At 28.7% G+C, this 18,359-nt stretch overlaps 1 protein-coding gene across 3 annotated transcripts in view; it reads left to right on the top strand.

The window, feature by feature from the left end:
* LOC135949837 (bridge-like lipid transfer protein family member 3B) overlaps positions 1 to 18,359 on the top strand; it is an 89,841-nt gene that overhangs the window by 45,821 nt on the left and 25,661 nt on the right. For 2 of the 3 annotated variants that reach the window (XM_065499282.1, XM_065499281.1), the window contains exons 2-8: positions 14,604 to 14,805; positions 14,871 to 15,107; positions 15,932 to 16,324; positions 16,386 to 16,551; positions 16,614 to 16,734; positions 16,805 to 17,226; positions 17,652 to 17,678. In XM_065499282.1, coding sequence (XP_065355354.1) covers positions 14,604 to 14,805; positions 14,871 to 15,107; positions 15,932 to 16,324; positions 16,386 to 16,551; positions 16,614 to 16,734; positions 16,805 to 17,226; positions 17,652 to 17,678 — 1,568 coding nt within the window. The remainder of the gene's footprint in view (positions 1 to 14,603; positions 14,806 to 14,870; positions 15,108 to 15,931; positions 16,325 to 16,385; positions 16,552 to 16,613; positions 16,735 to 16,804; positions 17,227 to 17,651; positions 17,679 to 18,359) is intronic. The other variant, XM_065499283.1, reaches the window with a different exon arrangement.

The raw sequence follows: 18,359 nt of genomic DNA, 5'->3' as shown, positions 1-18,359 counted from the left end.
TCCTTCAAATTAACTTATTTACATAACAAATTATAAGGGTCAACATATACTTACTTAATTCTGATAAATCTTGGGATGTGTCTTTAGTAAATACTTTGAACAAAATACTATAATTTGTGTAAGAGTCTTGGCATACATCATCATTGTCAGGGCATATACTGTGAGCACCACAGGCGTTTGGTTTTTCACACAGCCTAAAGCAATCTCTGACACATACCATAATTGTTTTATTTCAGTTATTAAGATTATACAAAAGTGATTTTTCTTTTTGAACACACAGTTAACACAAAAATTTTAATGAAAGGAAATATAAATAAAGGAACAATAATAAAGATAAATAGTAGGCAGATAATATATTAAGATAAAGACTAAATAAATGACAAGAAACTGAGTTTCTTTACCATAACATGTGGGATAAAAAGACATATGTAATAAAATGGAAGGCTAATATGGCTAAAAAATATAAAAAATAAGCAAGGAAAAGCAAGAAATTAACTGATACCCTTTTGATCTAAGCTGAGTATTATTTCATTTTAGCAAAGAAGTTATCATTGTCAGTTTTAACACGTTTAAGTTCTAACTTGTTTTGTTTTAACCCTTTCCGGTTTAGTGGTCACTTTACTAACCACCTTTTCACTAATCTACAAAAACTTATCCAAACAATCAAAGGTATGCCGTCAAACTGATTAAAATGTTATTAAACAGCATCGGGAGAACTTGTCCGTTAATATAAAACCTGGTTCAGGTGGTAGGAATGGTCCACATGATGTTTCTAAAGCCAATAAATAGAAAGCATTTTCAAAAGAGCTACCAACACATCCTGTTAGCTCAGCAGTCGGACTATTTGGTACGTAATATTAAAGCCAATAAATGTTTGAAAACATACAAGGCTCAAAAAGTTCCTGACAGGAACTCTGCTAAAAATTTAGAGGCCAAAGACAGAGCACGGAAATTGAAGTAAAATTTTATACAAAAAATATACCTGCTGCATAATGGAAAATTTTCGCAGCTTCCTGGTCAATATTTTTATGTTGTAGAAATGTTTCGGACCCAAAAGAGAAAATTTTCCCAAAAAGTTCTTGCTATGGCAAACAGTATGCAGTTGCGGCAAAACAATCCAAACATTTCTAACAAAGGGCTCTATAAATACCGAAATTTACAACAAGAAATGTTTACAAAAGAGGATGCTACCATTCATAAGACTTCTTAATGTGTCCACTTATTTTTTACCTGATTTGGCATCCTGTCACTATGATAAGCAAGGTCTTGAGAGGTACAAGAACAATAATGTGGTATTTGTCAAATCCTCCAATCTGCCCGGAGCTAAGGCCAATGAAGAGATATTGGGCTCTTGTTACAAAAGAATTAAAGAGCACAAAAAAGGTTTAAACGCAGATGGGCTTATCATAATTATTTTTAATGCCAACCGCCACGGTGGTTAGTAAACTAACCACTCCACAAATAAACTTGGAATTGGGCAGTTTTCTTATGTTTTGTTTTCTTTTTTCTTACTTTTTATAATAAACTAACCAACCTTGTTTAAAGTAAAAATGTAATTGTTTTGATTTTAACTTCCAAAACATAAATATATTTCCTAGTCTCCTTGGTATTCCACAATTCATTTAAATTTCTTTACTTAAATGTTGAATGTTTTTTGCTAAATTAAAGGAAATTAATATTTTCCATTTCAATTTCCCCCTCTCAGTTAATTATGTTATTTGCAGGTGTTTTTTTTTCTTTTTTTTAAACATAATTCCCAATTATTATTTTTTTGTTTGTTTGCTGTAACAACATTGCAAGTAGAGTAAATGTTAAGTGTTTCAAGATACTTGTTGAAAAGGATTTTCTTTTTGTGTGTCTTGTAGCATCATTTTAATTGAATAATTTATATAGACTACAAAACAAAAACATATTTTTTGAGTTTAAATACAAATTTAATACCTCCTTAACAATTTACCTCTTACGCACATAAGTCAAGTGGAGCAGCAAAATAAATGAAAAGAACACACAAACTAATTAGAAATTATAATGATAACAAATTTAAATTATGGCAGTAGAAAATGGTACATAGACAGACAATATTACTGGCAAAGCTACAAACATTATTACTTACTCTTTCTTACCTTTAGAAGTTAGCTACTTGTATATGAATATTCAAATATATGTAAGTACATTCAAGTTATTCTTAACATTTTCCTGCCTTGATGTCTGGAGTCTGCCTGCAAGTATTTCAAAAGAAACTGCTGCATAACTTACAATTACATAAAATATTTAACGATAATGTAAAATTTAGGTCGAATTCTGTTTACCTTTTCTTATAACTGTCATGTTTTAATTAAATTGAATCTTTTCTTCAGCTGTCAGTTACACTTAGATACAAATGCCTGACAGCAATATGTAACAGCAGACCTGGGAAGGAAAATTAAAATTGTTTAGGTATCAAAATAATATTCAAGTGGTATTACCAAAATTGAAAATTTTAATTATTTTCATATTAGCGTAGTCTCGTGTGGAAATATCTCCCTGAGGTGCCAAAGATGAATTCTGGTGATATTTGTACTATCATTAACTTACCAACTGTATCACAACAGACTTTAATTATGATTTTTTTTAAAAAAACATGATTTTTTGTTAATTTTTATAAGTATTCTAACTGTGCTATACTTTTCTGTATTTTTCAAGTTTAAATTGTAAAATAAAGAAAATTTTATATTTTCAAAATTTTATTTTAAAATTTTCAATGTTAATTATCTTGTTTATAAAAATTTCACAAAAATCCTAGCTTAAAAGCACAAGTACCCTTAAATGTTTTATATACTCAGCAATTAAAATGTTCTGAATAATTATTACCAATTAAAAGTTACTAAGGAATTTCTAAAATTACCCCTTAATTAATATTAATCATACGCCACACTATGTTTAAATGGTTATTAACTAATAACTTCTAAACTACTGGTCTGATTAGAAAACCATGTATACCTGACTTAAAGAGAATAACACAATCTTTCCATAGATTTTGCTTAAAACCTTTCCATATTTATACATAATAAGCTACAGGTAAACTCATGAAATAAAAAAAATTTAATATTTTCAAAATTTTATTTTTCAATTTGCAATATTAATTTTCTTGCTTATAAAAATTTCTAAAAAATTCTAGCTTAAAACCACAAGTACCCTTAAATGTTTTTTATACTCAGCAATTAAAATTTTCCTAATAAATATTATCAATTAAAAATTATTGAATAATTTCTAAAATTACCTCTTAATTAATATTAATCATACGCCACACTGTATCCAAATGATTATTAACCAATAACTTCTAAACTACTGCTCTGATTAAAAAACCATGTATACCATGTATACCAGAGAATAACACAATCTTTCCATAGATTTTACTTAAAACCTTTCCATATTTATACATAATAAGCTACGAACAAGGTAACCTCATGAAATAAAGAAAATTTACGAAAATTTTATTTTTAAATTTTCAATTTTAATTTTCTTGCTTAAAAAAAATTCTTAAAAATCCTAGCTTAAAATCACAAATACCCTTAAATGTTTTTTATACTCAGCAATTAAAATTTTCGTAATAATTATTACCAATTAAAAGATTAAAGTATTTCTAAAATTACCCCTTACCACAAACTTAAAGTGAATAACACAATCTTTCTGTATTTATACATAATAAGCTACAAGGTAACCTCATGAAATAAAGAAAATTTTTTATTTTTAAAATTTTCAATGTTAATTTTTTTGCTTATAAAAAATTCTAGCTTTAAACCACAAGTACCCTTAAATGTTTTTTATACTCAGCAATTAAAATTTTCGTAAAAATTATTACCAATTAAAAGTTATTAAAGAATTTCTAAAATTAGCCCTTAATTAATATTAGTCATACGCCACACTGTGTCCAAATGGTTATTAACCAATAACTTCTAAACTACTGGTCTGATTAAAAAACCATGTATACCAGACTTTAAGAGAATAACACAATCTTTCCATAAATTTAACTTGAAAGCTTTCCATATTTATACATAATAACCTACAAGGCAACCTCATGAAATAAAGAAAAAAATTTTGTTTAAAAATTTTCCATGTTAATTTTCTTGTTTATAAAAATTTCACAAAAATCCTAACTCAAAACCACAAGTAGCTTTAAACGTTTTTTATACTCAGCAATTAAAATTTTCGTAATAATTATTACCAATGAAAAGTTATTAAAGAATTTATTAAATTATCCCTTAATTAATATTAATCATACGCCACACTGTGTCCAAATGGTTATTAACCAATAACTTCTAAACTACTGGTCTGATTAAAAAATCATGTATAGTAGACTTAAAGAGAATAACACAATCTTTCCATAAATTTAACTTAAAAGCTTTCCATATTTATACATAATAAGCGCAAGGTAAACTCATAAAAACCTACAATTTAGAGATGCAATACAGTCCATAACGACCCTTGACCTCATCTCATCTTCTTAACCCTCCCCTCCAACAAAATGGCATAAATTTCCGACTAAAATATTGTTGCCTACTTTGTATATCATCAGCAAATTTATTAAATTGAAACTCCCAATTGTTTAAAACAATTCAAATCAAATATGCAAAATTTCCCTTAAGCCCAGCTGTATTTGCACGTGTTACAAACCATTCAGAAATTTCAAAACTACACTCAATTGCAATAGAGGGAGAGAGTAGGAGAAAATGAGTGTGGTTTTAAATTGACACACAGCCATGCATACACTCTCATAGACATAGTCAGAAGTCATTTTGTATGTTTTGAATGAATGAATGATTGAGTGAGAGTGAGTAAATTAACGAATGCATGAATGAACAGCAATGTTAACGAACATCTCCAAAGAACAAATTTAATTTTCGTAAATATGTATCATCATCATCTACTTTAAAGGAATTTAAATTATTTTTGTTATGTGTTTCTTTATTTTTTTCCTTTATAAATATATTTAACAAAATAAATGATATTTTATGAATAATATAAATATAATTATGTTTGTTTGTAAAACTGCTAAAAAGTGTGCTTCAGTTGGAGCATAACAACCAGTGAAAAAAATTTACTGTTGTGGGTGGGTGGTTTGGTTGGTGGTTTGTTTGTTTGTTTACACAAGTGTTGTTTTTTCTCCAAGTGATGGCATGGACAATGTAATTATTAAAACGTTCGTAATGGTGATGAAAAGTGGAAAAATAACAACCTGTTAAAAGCAAAGTATAACGAAAGACTCTCAAATTATATTTGTTATTTCCGTTGCTCAAAAATGTGTACGAGTCCGTTTTCATTTGCTGTATTTTTTATAAAAAATAAAACAAATTATTCAAATATGTAGGCAGGCATTTGCCTGGGAAATATTTATTTGTAATTGATACACTGTTAAAATAGTGTAGTAAACAGGAAAGTAAATGAGTTTATTATTAAATTTTGTCAGTAAAATTATAACTTTTGTTACATATCGTTAAATTATTGAATAAATAAGACATGTCAATATTTGTATACCCTTCACCATGAGTAGCAAGGGTATATATAATAAGTTTGTCATTCCGTTTGTAATTTCTACATTTTTCATTTGCGATCCCACAAAGTACAGGATAGCTGATGAGTTTAGCTACATTAAAACTGGAAATATATTTTTTGTTGGGCATGGAATTTATTCAATCTTTTTTTCATTTGAAAATCCATTGAATTGTATTAAAAATATTCAATTAGTCTTAAAGATAATTGAAGCTGAAATTGCAGCTATTGCAGCTATTGTCGCTCGAGTTGATTGGTTCATCCACATTTGTCGGTTGCGATTAGGGTTTTTAATTTCCCGACCTTTTTTGATTCCCGAGAATCGGAAAAATTTGTTTCAACATTCCCGAGTACCCGGCTATTCCCGAAATATATAACAATACTGTAAATAATCATTATATATAGAGCTTCGTATTAATTAATTCAATTTCAGCTTAATTCACTAAAATCTTAATCCGTAATTAAAAAATGTCAGCCTTTCATTCCATAAATCCATTCAAAATATATAATTCTTTGGCTTCATTCAAAAGCTTAATTTAAATTTAATTAATTTTGAAGTTAACTGGTAACAGAATTTATTCAAACTTTGAATGAATGAAATGTTTTTATTTCATTCAGTTTTATTTACAAAATGAATTGAAAAATATTTTCTAAAGCCTTTTATTAAAAGGAATGAATTCAATATTATGGCCGAGATATAAACGAAAAACTGTAGAAAAACATTTCACTTTTTTTTTGTGAAAAACATTGTTTTCTTTATAGTTTCGTCAGTTTTTAATTCCTGGGAATTCCGACTAAAAATCCCGGGAATTGTGTAGTGAAAAATTGACAAAATTCCCGGGAAGTTTGTCCCAGAATCATTATAGATAGCGGAGTCGATATAGCCATGTCCGCTTGTCCGTCTGTATGTTGAAATCAACTTTCCGTAGCCCGCAAACAATTTAGATACATGATTCATACATCAATATATCCGCTATGGACCCGGTTCGGTTGCTAAATCGAGAAAGGGCGGATATATAAGGAAAAAACCCGATTTTTAGCATGTTTTTGATCTATATCAGGATTACTAAGTCATTAATATAGACAATATGAATATCTAATGATAAATATTTCAAAGACCTTTGCAACGACCTACAATGAGTCAAAATCGGGAAAAATATTTTTAATCCGATATTTTTTTTTCACCAAAAAAATTTATTTTTGTTGTAAAATTTGTTTCTCTAATAAATTTAAAAACCAACATTTTTTAAAAATTTTAAATTTAGAAAAAAATGTTGGCATAAAATTGGTGTCCCTAGAAGTTGCTAGGTATTTTCCCTGAGATAGCGTAACACTTTCTGCCAATTTCCCCCTTTACGGTCAAATTCCTGTCCAGTCACAGACTCAAAAGAACTCCCCATCTTTTGAGTTGAAGAACGAATCTAGCCAATTTCGGATACTCTGTTCGGTAGTGAAGCTTATCCCAGAGATAGCCTTTTTCATAAATCGAAACAAATAGTAGTCGGACTGGGGCAGGTTGTGGACTATAAGGCTAAATAGTTTTTTAACAGGCATTGCAACATGTGGCCTAGCGTTGTCATGATGGAATATTATGGCTTCATGTCTGGCCGCATTTTCGGTTAATGCTCGCTTCAAACGAATCAGTTGCTTTCGGTACAGGTTCTCTGTGATGGTCTAGCCAGATTTCAGCAGCTCATAATATATTGAAGCCTTTTGGTCCTACCAAATACAGATCATTTCCTTAGCTTTGGTGTCGATACGTCTGGTGGGGCTTCACATACGATCTCTTCCGCTTCGGGTTATCGTAATGGATCCACTTTTCATCGTAAGTAATGATTCGGTGCAAAAATTATTTTATTTTATAGCGTTCAAGCATCATTTTGGACATGCAAACTCGTCTTCCAAGGTCCCTTAGCTTCAATTCGTATGGTACCCAATTTCCCTGCTTTTGGATGAATCCTGCTGCTTGCAAACGTTTTGAAATTGCTGATTGAGTATCTCCCAATGATTTTCCAAAAACTGACAGCACGATTTTAAAATGTTTGCCATATTTGTGATCAGCGATCAAAAGTTAAAAGAAAAATGTTTTGTATGTGGTGACTAGGGTTTTTAATTTCCCGACCTTTTTTGATTCCCGGAAATTGGGACATTTTTTTCTACATTCCCGGGTACCCGGCTATTCCCGAAATATATAATGATACTGTAAATTAGGAATATTATAGCCAAATTTCATATAAAAACTTAGTGTTATAATTATTAAATATCAGAGCTTCGAATTAATAAAATTTGAGCTTAATTCACTAAACTGAATTAATTTTAAAGTTAATTAATAACAGAATTTATTCAAACTTTGAATGATTAAATTTTTGTTAAATCAAATCATTTACAAAATTAATTGAAACAAGTAAGAGAGCTATATTCGGCTGTGCCAAATCTTATATACCCTACACCACATTATACTTCAAAATCAAAATTTTAAATATTTTTAGGTAAACAAAATTATTTTTTGTGAAACTTAGTTTTATATATCGACCTTTATTTAATAATTCTTTATTTTTTTTAGATTTTTTCTAATGTGGGCTTTCAAGGTCATTATTATATTTAAATGTAAATAAATGAACTTATTCCATTTTTTATCCGACGTTTCGCTGTTTATTTTTCAGCATCTTCAGGGATAGGTTTTTATTAAATATATTTCTTTCGTAAATTTTTACATGATGAAAGAAATATATTTAATAAAAACCGCGTCGGATAAAAAATGAAATAATTTCTTTTATTTACATTTCAATATAATAATGTCCTTGAAAGCCCACATTAGAAAAAATCTAATAAAAATAAAGAAATAATTTTTTTTGCTGTTTTTTCATTTTTTTTTGGAAAAAAAAAATTTTCGAAGTTTTTTTAAATTTAATTTTTTTTTTTAAATTTTAAAATTTGTTTGGTTTTTTAAATTTTTTTTAATATTTAGCGAAAAAAACTTTTGGTGAAAAAAATATAAAAAAAATATTTTTTCCGATTTTGACCCTTTGAAATATCTATCATTAGATATCCATATTGTATAAATTAAGACTTAGTAATCCAGATATAGGTAAAAATCGAGGTTGTCCTGGTTTTTTTCTCATATCTCAGCCATTTGTGGACCGATTTTGCTGATTTTAAATAGCAAATTTCTCACGAACATTCATTTAATAAATTTTTGAAGCTATTTTGTTATGGATTTGAAGAAGAAATTTATAGAAATTAGAATGATTCATTAATAAATTAATTCTATTAATAATTAATTCACTTTTTAAATTTTAAATACGAAATATCCCAAATAAATAATAATAACTTATTATTATTTCTATTCTTTCTATTATTGCCGAGATATATGTAAGCAAAAAACTGTTCACTGTTTTTTGGTGAAAAAAATAGAGTTCTAACTTGCTTTCTATGTATTTGTGTCTGTTTTTAATTCCCGGGATTCCCGAATAAAAATCCCGGAATTGGGTTGGTGAAAAATTGGCAAAATTCCCAGAAAATTTGTACCGGGAATTCCCGGGATAAAAACCTAGTGGTGACCCTCTTAAAAATTTGATTTTGTAGAGTAGGGCAATTTGATAAAATTACGAAAATAAAATATTTTTTTTTACATCCGTAGTAGAGTTCTTTTACAACCTTAAACTCACCTTGTGTAAAAACGAAATGGTTTGAAGTTAAATTTTCTAAAAGCTTAGGGTCTCTCCTATAATTTTCTAGTACATTGTGTTTAAATCAGTTCAGCAGTTTAGAAGATACAAACAAATATTCATATACATTTAAGGTGCAATATAATAATAATAAATATTACTCATACGCCCCACTGTTTTCATATGTATCATGAAAACTATGTGGCGTATAATTAATATTTATTACGAAGTTAGAAAAATAATAATAATACGTCTTAGCATTTATGATATTCTTTAAATGATTTTTATATTATTTATCTGTTCAAAGATGTTGATATTATTTAAAATATTTTGCAATTCGCTTTATAAGTGTAAAGCTTTTATCTAAAATATCCTAATTTTTATAATAGAATTTCTATTGAATTATTTAACAAATATTATGTTATTAAATTGTTATAGTAAAAATGCATTTATTTTTAGCCATATGTTTGTAATGGTTCTTTTTTTCTCCAAGTGTATCTAAGTATATTTGCTTTTATCCTCGATACACAAAGTAAAAAGAAGACTTACCGACAGACATTTTTAGTTTCTCAGCCAACATACAATTGCAAATATTGAGATTAATATTACTTAAGATTTTTATAACTAGACTAGAAATTTAAAAGCCATATTTGCTAACAACGAGAAACATTTAAAATGGCTTTGCTGGAAATTTGTTTTATAAAAAGCTAAAAATTTTTTTGCTGGGTTATTGCACTGTGTTTCAAATTTGTGTGTAAAGTAAGTGCTGCTAAGTATGTGGATCCATTCACTGTATTTGCAACAGTTTTGTTGTTGTTGTTATGATTATTTTATGTGTTTTGTTGTTTTGTTTGTTGTGAAAACAAAATCCTGTGGTGTTTTGTAGAGTCTTAATATTTTGTTTTTTTTTTGTTGAAATACTGACAGTCATCATAGGCATTTGTTGCTTGTAGTAAGTAACAACTCTTAAACACACAAATAAAAATTGTACAAACACATGCAAACATAGGGAGATACACATAGATACAAATATATAAAGATAGCTTTAAGGTCATGTTTAAATTTACGCTGTAGTCTATATTCATACGTACATAGTTAGTGGTACTTTGAGTCCGTACTTGGAGTAAAAATACAAGTGACGTTGTAAATAAATACACACACACTTCTTATACTTAAAAGGCTTTGTTTTTGTGTGTGTGTGTATGTATGTTAAATAGAAAATACATCATTTATAAAAATGTTTGTTTGTATAAAAACAACGTTATGTCTATGAATATAAAATACGTATTCATACACTAAAACAAGACAGTGTATATGCAGGGATATAATGTACTCTTGTATATTTACAGAATTTAAAAACAAATAAATCCTTACAACGACATGGTATTAATGTTAGAAACTTTGAACATATTTAATATTGGGTAACCTAGAAAAGTTGTGTTAGTGTTTTAAATAATTAAAACTTATTATACCCTTCAGCATGAGTGGCAAGTTTGTCATTCCGTTTTTACATTTGCGACCTACAAATAATATATATTTTGGATCATTTAGATAGCAGAGTCGATATAGCTATTTCAGTCTGTCTGTATGTTGAAATCAACTTTCCGTAGACTCCAAATATCTAACATACATGATTCATACATCAATATATCCGCTATAGACCCCTGTTCGGTTGGTATTTAAAATCGAGAAAATTGGCTCACAAATGGCTGAGATATAAGTAAAAAACCACGACCTCGATTTTTGACCTATTTTTTATCTATATCTGGATTACTAAGTCATTAATACAGACAATATGGATGTCTAATGATAGATATTACAAAGACCTTTGTAACGACGTATATAACGCCATAGTAAGTCGGATCTACAATGCTTTAAAATCGGGTTAAATATTTATTAACCAGATTTTTTTTTCATGTAGTGATCGAGTATACTTCCCATGGACAATTAAGGAGTAATTTCAGTTTGAAAATGAAAAAGTTTTTTTGACCAAAAAATTTTTTTTTTGACAATTTCAATTTTTAATCCTCATGTAGCACTTATTAGAAACGAGAAAATTCGTTACAAAAAATGTATTTCATTATGATATTTTACGATACTACTAGGGTTTTTATCCCGAGAATTCCCGGTACAAATTTCCCGACAATTTTGCCAATTTTTCACTACTCGATTCCCGGGAATTAAAAACTGACGAAAATAAATAGAAAACAAGTTAGAACTCTGTTTTTTTTCAACAAAAAACAGTGAAACGTTTTTTGCTTATATCTTGGCAATAATATACCGCTTATTATTATTTATCTGGGGATTTTCGTATGAAAATTTAAAAAGAGAATTCATTATTTATAGAATTTATTTCTTATTGAATCATTCTAATTTCTTTAAATTTCTTCTTCAAATCCATAACAAAATAGCTTCAAAAATTTATTAAATGATTAAATTTTTCTTCAATTAAAATCTAGTACAAAAAGGTTTAAGACAATTTTTTCAATTAATTTTGGAAATGATTTGATTTAACAAAAATTTAATCATTCAAAGTTTGAATAAATTCTGTTATTAATTAACTTTAAAATTAATTCAGTTTAAACAAAGGCTTTGGAATGAATCTAAACAATTAAATATTATGAAAGGATTTATGGAATGAAAGGCTGACATTTTTTAATTACGGATTAAGATTTTAGTGAATTAAGCTCAAATTTTATTAATTAATTCGAAGATCTGATATTTAATAATGATAACACTAAGTTTTTATATGAAATTTGGCTATAATATTCCTAATTTACATTATCATTATATATTTCGGGAATACCCGGGAATATAGAAAAAAAATTTCCCGATTCCCGGGAATCAAAAATGGTCGGGAAATTAAAAACCCTAGATACTACATAATTGAAATAACATTCTCATAAATGAACCATAATATAATTTGACAGCAAACTATTATAATAAAAAGCTGTTCGATTATGATTGCCACAATCATATTTTTTATTTGCTTATACTTACCGTGGAAGGCAATCATTAGTTTTATTACTGAAGTTTCTGACAATAAATCTATTTCACTCTGACAAATACCTAACATTTTTGTAAAAAATATAAAACTATCTGAAATTCTTAAATAATGCAAACTTTGAGGGTATAACCCAAGCGATATGATTGTGAAGCTTCGACTCTAGTTATGACAACAATTGAAAAGTAAAAAGTTTAATATCTATTAATATATTCTTTGAAATATTGTGAAATATTGTTTTTAAATTTATTTTTATTTTCACATTAAAAAACTATATTTTTTTCACAAGGGTCATTGAATGTTGTGCAACAAATCCAATCATGTCTGTAAAATCACACAAAAATCTAATTAAAAAAAACACATGAAATCAAATTGAACTCGTGTACACTTTTATGCTCAATTTAAAACTCAATCAATGCAGCGTTAAACTGTCACTGCCAAACCAGGCAGAAGTTGAAAAGAATTCAAAGTACATGCACAAGTGCAGACGCTGTCTACCACATTGTAACTAAAGAGTTTGGAAACACTATGACAAACATTTAGTTTTACACTAAAATCTTATTTTTTACAAACTTAGTTTTTACACAAAAACGTAGATTTTACACAAAAACATAGCTTTTACACAAAAACTTTTTTCTTACACAAAAACTTATTTTTTACACAAAACCATGATTTTACATAAAAACGTTGGTTTTACACAACAACCTTTTTTTACACAAAAACCTTGATTTTACTGAAAAAGTTTTTACAAACTTTTTTCTTACACAAAAACTTATTTTTTACACAAAAACCATGCTTTTACATAAAAACGTTGGTTTTACACAACAACCTTTTTTTTTACACAAAAACCTTTATTTTACTGAAAAACGTTTTTACATTTTTACAGAAATAGCGTTGTTTTATACGTTGTATAGCACAAAAACGTTGTTTTACACCAAAAATTAGCTTAACACAAAAACTTAGTTTACACAAAAAACTTGTTTTTACACAAAAAACTTGTTTTTACACAAAAACTTGTTTTAACACAAAAACGTTGGTTTTACACAACAGCCTTGTTTTTACACAAAAAATCTTGATTGTACTGAAAAACAAAAACGTTATTTTTACACAAGAACGTTGATTTTACACAAAAACTTTATTTTTACACAAACACGTTGGTTTTTACTGAAAAACAAAAACGTTGTTATTACACAAAACCCTTGATTTTACAAAAAAACCTTGATTTTATTGAGAAACAAAAACGTTATTTTTACATAATAACGTTGATTTTACACAAAAACTTCGTTTTTACACAAAAACTTCGTTTTTACACAAAAACCCTGTTTTTACACAAAAACTTCGTTTTTACACAAAAACTTCGTTTTTACACAAAAACCCTGTTTTTACACAAAAACTTCGTTTTTACACAAAAACCCTGTTTTTACACAAAAACTTCGTTTTTACACAAAAACTTCGTTTTTACACAAAAACTTCGTTTTTACACAAAAACTTCGTTTTTACACAAAACTTCATTTAACACAAAAACGTTAGTTATACCAAAAAAATTTATTTTTACACAAAAACGTTAGTTTTTACACAAAAACGTTAGATTTACCCAAAAACTTTATTTTTACACAAAAACGTTGGTTTTACACAACAACCTAGTTTTTACACAAAAACCTTCATTTTACGGAAAAACGTTGTTACTGAAAAACGTTTTTACAGAAAACAAGTTGGTTTTACACAACAACCTTGTTTTATACAAAAACTTTGATTTATTTTATACACAAAACCATGCTTTTAACAAAAACGTTGTTTTTACATAAAAAATCAGTTTTAACACAAAAACTTTGTATTTACACAAAAACTAAGTTTTAACACAAAAAATTTAATTTTTACGTTTTTAAATAAGTTTATTACTTAAACAAAAGGTTATTGAGGCCAACTGTTAACGATACAGATCAATGATAACCAATTTCTTTTGGGGTTGTCGATTAATCAAACGATGCCCTCAAAGTCAACCTAACCCCCATCCTATTTGTACATTAAGACATTTGTTTGAACAATGAACTAAACTAAGTATTCAATAAATTCTTTGAAAATTCTGATGAAAATCAACCACTTTTAGCAAAAGTTCAACAATGAATGCTTTCATTACATTGACATTTTGCAAACAAATAAAAAAACAACATATAATACAATAAAATAAACCATAGGGGTCAAATAATGTGACCAACACAATCTACACAAAACAACAAAATCGACAGAAAGTATAAACCAACAAAAGAGGGTGTACTTGTAACAAGCACACATTCCTATGAACAGTAAAACTATTTAAATATAAATATTTCTTTACATACAAAAATATGATAATAATAATTTCTCTGTTATCTAATTCCCCCCTCTTGTTTCTTTTATTACAGATACACAAAAAATCTATCATCAGATAAAATCAATTTAAGTACCTTTCGTGGTGAAGGTGAATTATCTAATTTACAATTGGATGAAGCTGTGCTCACCGAATTATTGGAATTGCCTTCATGGTTGCGTTTAACCTCAGCATGGTGTAATCATGTATCATTTCGTATAAGTTGGACAAAATTAAAAAGTGTTCCTATAACGCTGGTAAGTAATAGAAAAATTTTGAAATACATAAATTCAAATAAATACTGATGTTAATTTTTCATTAGACTCTGGATGAGGTTAATATAACGGTGGAAACATGTGACCCTACTTCCCGTAGTGCAGACAACAAATCCCCAAATGGTGTGGGGAGTGGTGGTGGAGGTAGTGCGGGCGGGGGATCTCTGCCACAGGCACCTCAGGGCAAATATAGTTTTATACATAAAGTTGTTGATGGCATAACCATTATTGTTAATACTGTTAATGTAAAATTTTTAAGTACCGCCTTTACAGCCTCTGTGCAGGTAAGTTTTAAACTCTTGCTAAACTTAGTCAAATTAGTTTTTACATAAAAACGTTGTTTTTTTTACATAAAAACGTTGTTTTTTTACATAAAAACGTTGTTTTTTTACATAAATACGTTGTTTTTTTACATAAAAACGTTGTTTCTTTACATAAAAACGTTGTTTCTTTACATAAAAACATTGTTTTTACACAAAAACATTGTTTTTACACAAAAACGTTTTTTTACACAAAAACGGGTTTTTACACAAAAACGTTGTTTTTACATAAAAACGTTGTTTTTACACAAAAACGTTGTTTTTACATAAAAACATTTTTTTTACACAAAAACGTTGTTTTTACATAAAAACATTTTTTTTACACAAAAACATTGTTTTTACACAAAAACGTTGTTTCTTTACTAAAAACGTTGTTTTTACACAAAAACGTTGTTTTTACACAAAAACGTTGTTTTTACACAAAAACGTTGTTTTTACACAAAAACGTTGTTTTTACACAAAAATGTTGTTTTTACACAAAAACGTTGTTTTTACACAAAAACATTGTTTTTACACAAAAACATTGATTTTACACAAAAACATTGATTTTACACAAAAACATTGTTTTTACACAAAAACGTTGTTTTTACACAAAAACATTGTTTTTACACAAAAACATTGTTTTTACACAAAAACATTGTTTTTACACAAAAACATTGTTTTTACACAAAAACATTGTTTTTACACAAAAACATTGTTTTTACACAAAAACATTGTTTTTACACAAAAACGTAAATTTAAAATTTCTTTCTAAACTAACTAAAATTACTAATAAATATTGTTAACAGATGTCCCGCATTCGAGTAGAGTCCAAGACTCCCAAATGGGCCAATGGTGATTTACGTTTCACGCGTCTCAAAGACTCGCATCGTGGCATTATATTGATATTCAAAGAGCTATCATGGCAAACCGTACGCATTGAGGCCAGCTCTACTCAGGATAAATCATTGACACCCCTACGTTTGCTCACCAATCATGCTCGATGTCGCATAACCATACGAAAACGTTTGTCCGATTGTACTTTATTGGCCTCACGTTTGGTTTTAATTTTGGACGACTTGTTGTGGGTCTTAACGGATTCGCAGCTGAAAGCAGCTTTACATTTTGTAGACTCTTTGTCGGGCCTTATTAAGTCTGCCACGGCGGCTACACAAAAATCGAAGGCGGCTAGAAAATTGGAGGTAGTTTCGATAGTTGATGTTTTTGCAAGCTTCTATTGATGTTTATTTTCTTTCGTTTTAGACTCTGCCCGAGTATCAAGCCCAATTGGCTCAACAACAAAATCGCCAAAGTGAATCGTCTCACGCCAACAATCAGCTGAAAATGTTCAATGCTTTCGATGTGAGAGAAACTTCGTATCATTTCTTTAGTCAACGTATTGACTTACATTTGTGTGATGATGAAGGAGGTGAGTTTTGTTTGGTGTTCAAAATTGACAATTTTATTAAATCACTTTATTTTATATTTCAGATGGTCGTTCTACTTATCCCGAACTGGATAAAGGAGGTGCTTTGCAAATTTCTGTACAGGCTTTTCAAGTGGATTACTACCCCTATCATTTGGCCAAATCTGATAGATCCCACTGGGCCAAGTAAACACAATAATTTCTCTGTTTTAAAATCTTTCGAAACTTACAAAATTCCTATTTATATATATTCCAGATATAAAGAAGCTTCTGTATCACCCGCTCTCTGGCTGAAAGAATCGCTTAATGCATTTCGTGAAGCTGTACTCAATCTAAGTCAACCAAATCGTCCCTCTTCACATGCTCCCCTCGAACGTAGCACACCCAATTCACCGATAACCTTAAATCCCTCATCTTTAGCAACACAATTTCCAGCCAGCAAAACAACTAACACTTCTTCCACTGGCAGTAGTACACCCACCCCATTGGCTAGTAATACTAATTCAGGTGCTTCGTCGGGCGGTAGTCATCACAGTCATCATACACAACAGCAAAAAACCGTGCTCGATAATTTATCGAAATTAATGTCTTCGTGTGTTATACTGCGTATAGAGGATTTTCAATTGTATCGGGTAACAACGTCGGGTAAAAAACAAATGCCCAAAGAGTTTGTGTCCGGTAAGTTGCAAGTTTCCTACAGACTATTTACACTATAATGGTAATAGTTGGAAATAAAATAAAGCTTGGTGTTTCATTAACACATCTACCTACCTATATATACATATATATTGTCACTTGTATACTAATAATTGTATGATAATTTTTATTTCCATTGTTTTTTTTTCTCTATTCTAAATATTTATGGCATTTTTCTCTATTTGCTTAATAACTTTTTTCCCCTTTCAACGCTTCATATTTGTGTGTGTTGCGAAAAAAATTATATATTTATGCGCTTAAATAAACATGCTGTCGTTTTTTTTTTGTTTTGCAAAAATATATTGACATTTTATGTCATAATTTGAACAACAATTTAAAATATCCTCGACCACGGCTCTCCTAATGCTTCGTTTGAAAAAAAAATAATACGAAAATTGCATTTATAGCACAACATAAAAGGAAAATAAAACCAGGTGATTTGCATATTTTAGTTCTTTTGTCTCTAACTAGTAATAGTTTTCTAGAAAAAAGTGCTTCAACTAAAAAAAACACAACAACTTTATTGCATGCAATTGTTGTCTTGTTATTTTATTTTAATATTTTTCTGTATTTTTTTTTTTATTATTTTGTAACGTGTTTTTGAATATAATTAAGTTTTTTCTTACAAATCGTTTGTATTTATACCCTATACCACTATAGTGGATCAAGGTATATTGTGTTAGTGCTGATGTTTGTAACTCCCAAAAAATAAAATGCAACAACCACCTTAAATTATAACGATCGACTCCGAATCACTTTTCGAGTCGATTTAACGATGTCCGTCCGTCTGGCTATCCATGTAAACCTTGTGCGCAAAGTACAGGTCGAAATTTTGAACATATTGCTATAAAATTTGGCCCAAGAACGAAACCAATTGAATCTGGTTGAAATGGGTCCATTATTTCACCTAGCCTCCATACAAATGTCCTCCCGAAATATGACTTTTTTTGACATTAATGTCTGATTTATATAGATATTCCCACAAAATTCTCCACAACTAAGTTTTATATAAAAAGAAATCACATTTAAATATTTACTGCGGTTCAGTCCATAACTGACCATAGCTCCCATATAAGGCCCACTTCCGAAAATTACTTTAACGAATCTAAATCTCT

The sequence above is a fragment of the Calliphora vicina genome, chromosome 2, assembly GCF_958450345.1.
Source record: "Calliphora vicina chromosome 2, idCalVici1.1, whole genome shotgun sequence".
NCBI classification, from domain to species: domain Eukaryota; kingdom Metazoa; phylum Arthropoda; class Insecta; order Diptera; family Calliphoridae; genus Calliphora; species Calliphora vicina.
This window is presented reverse-complemented; position numbering and strand designations above follow the sequence as displayed.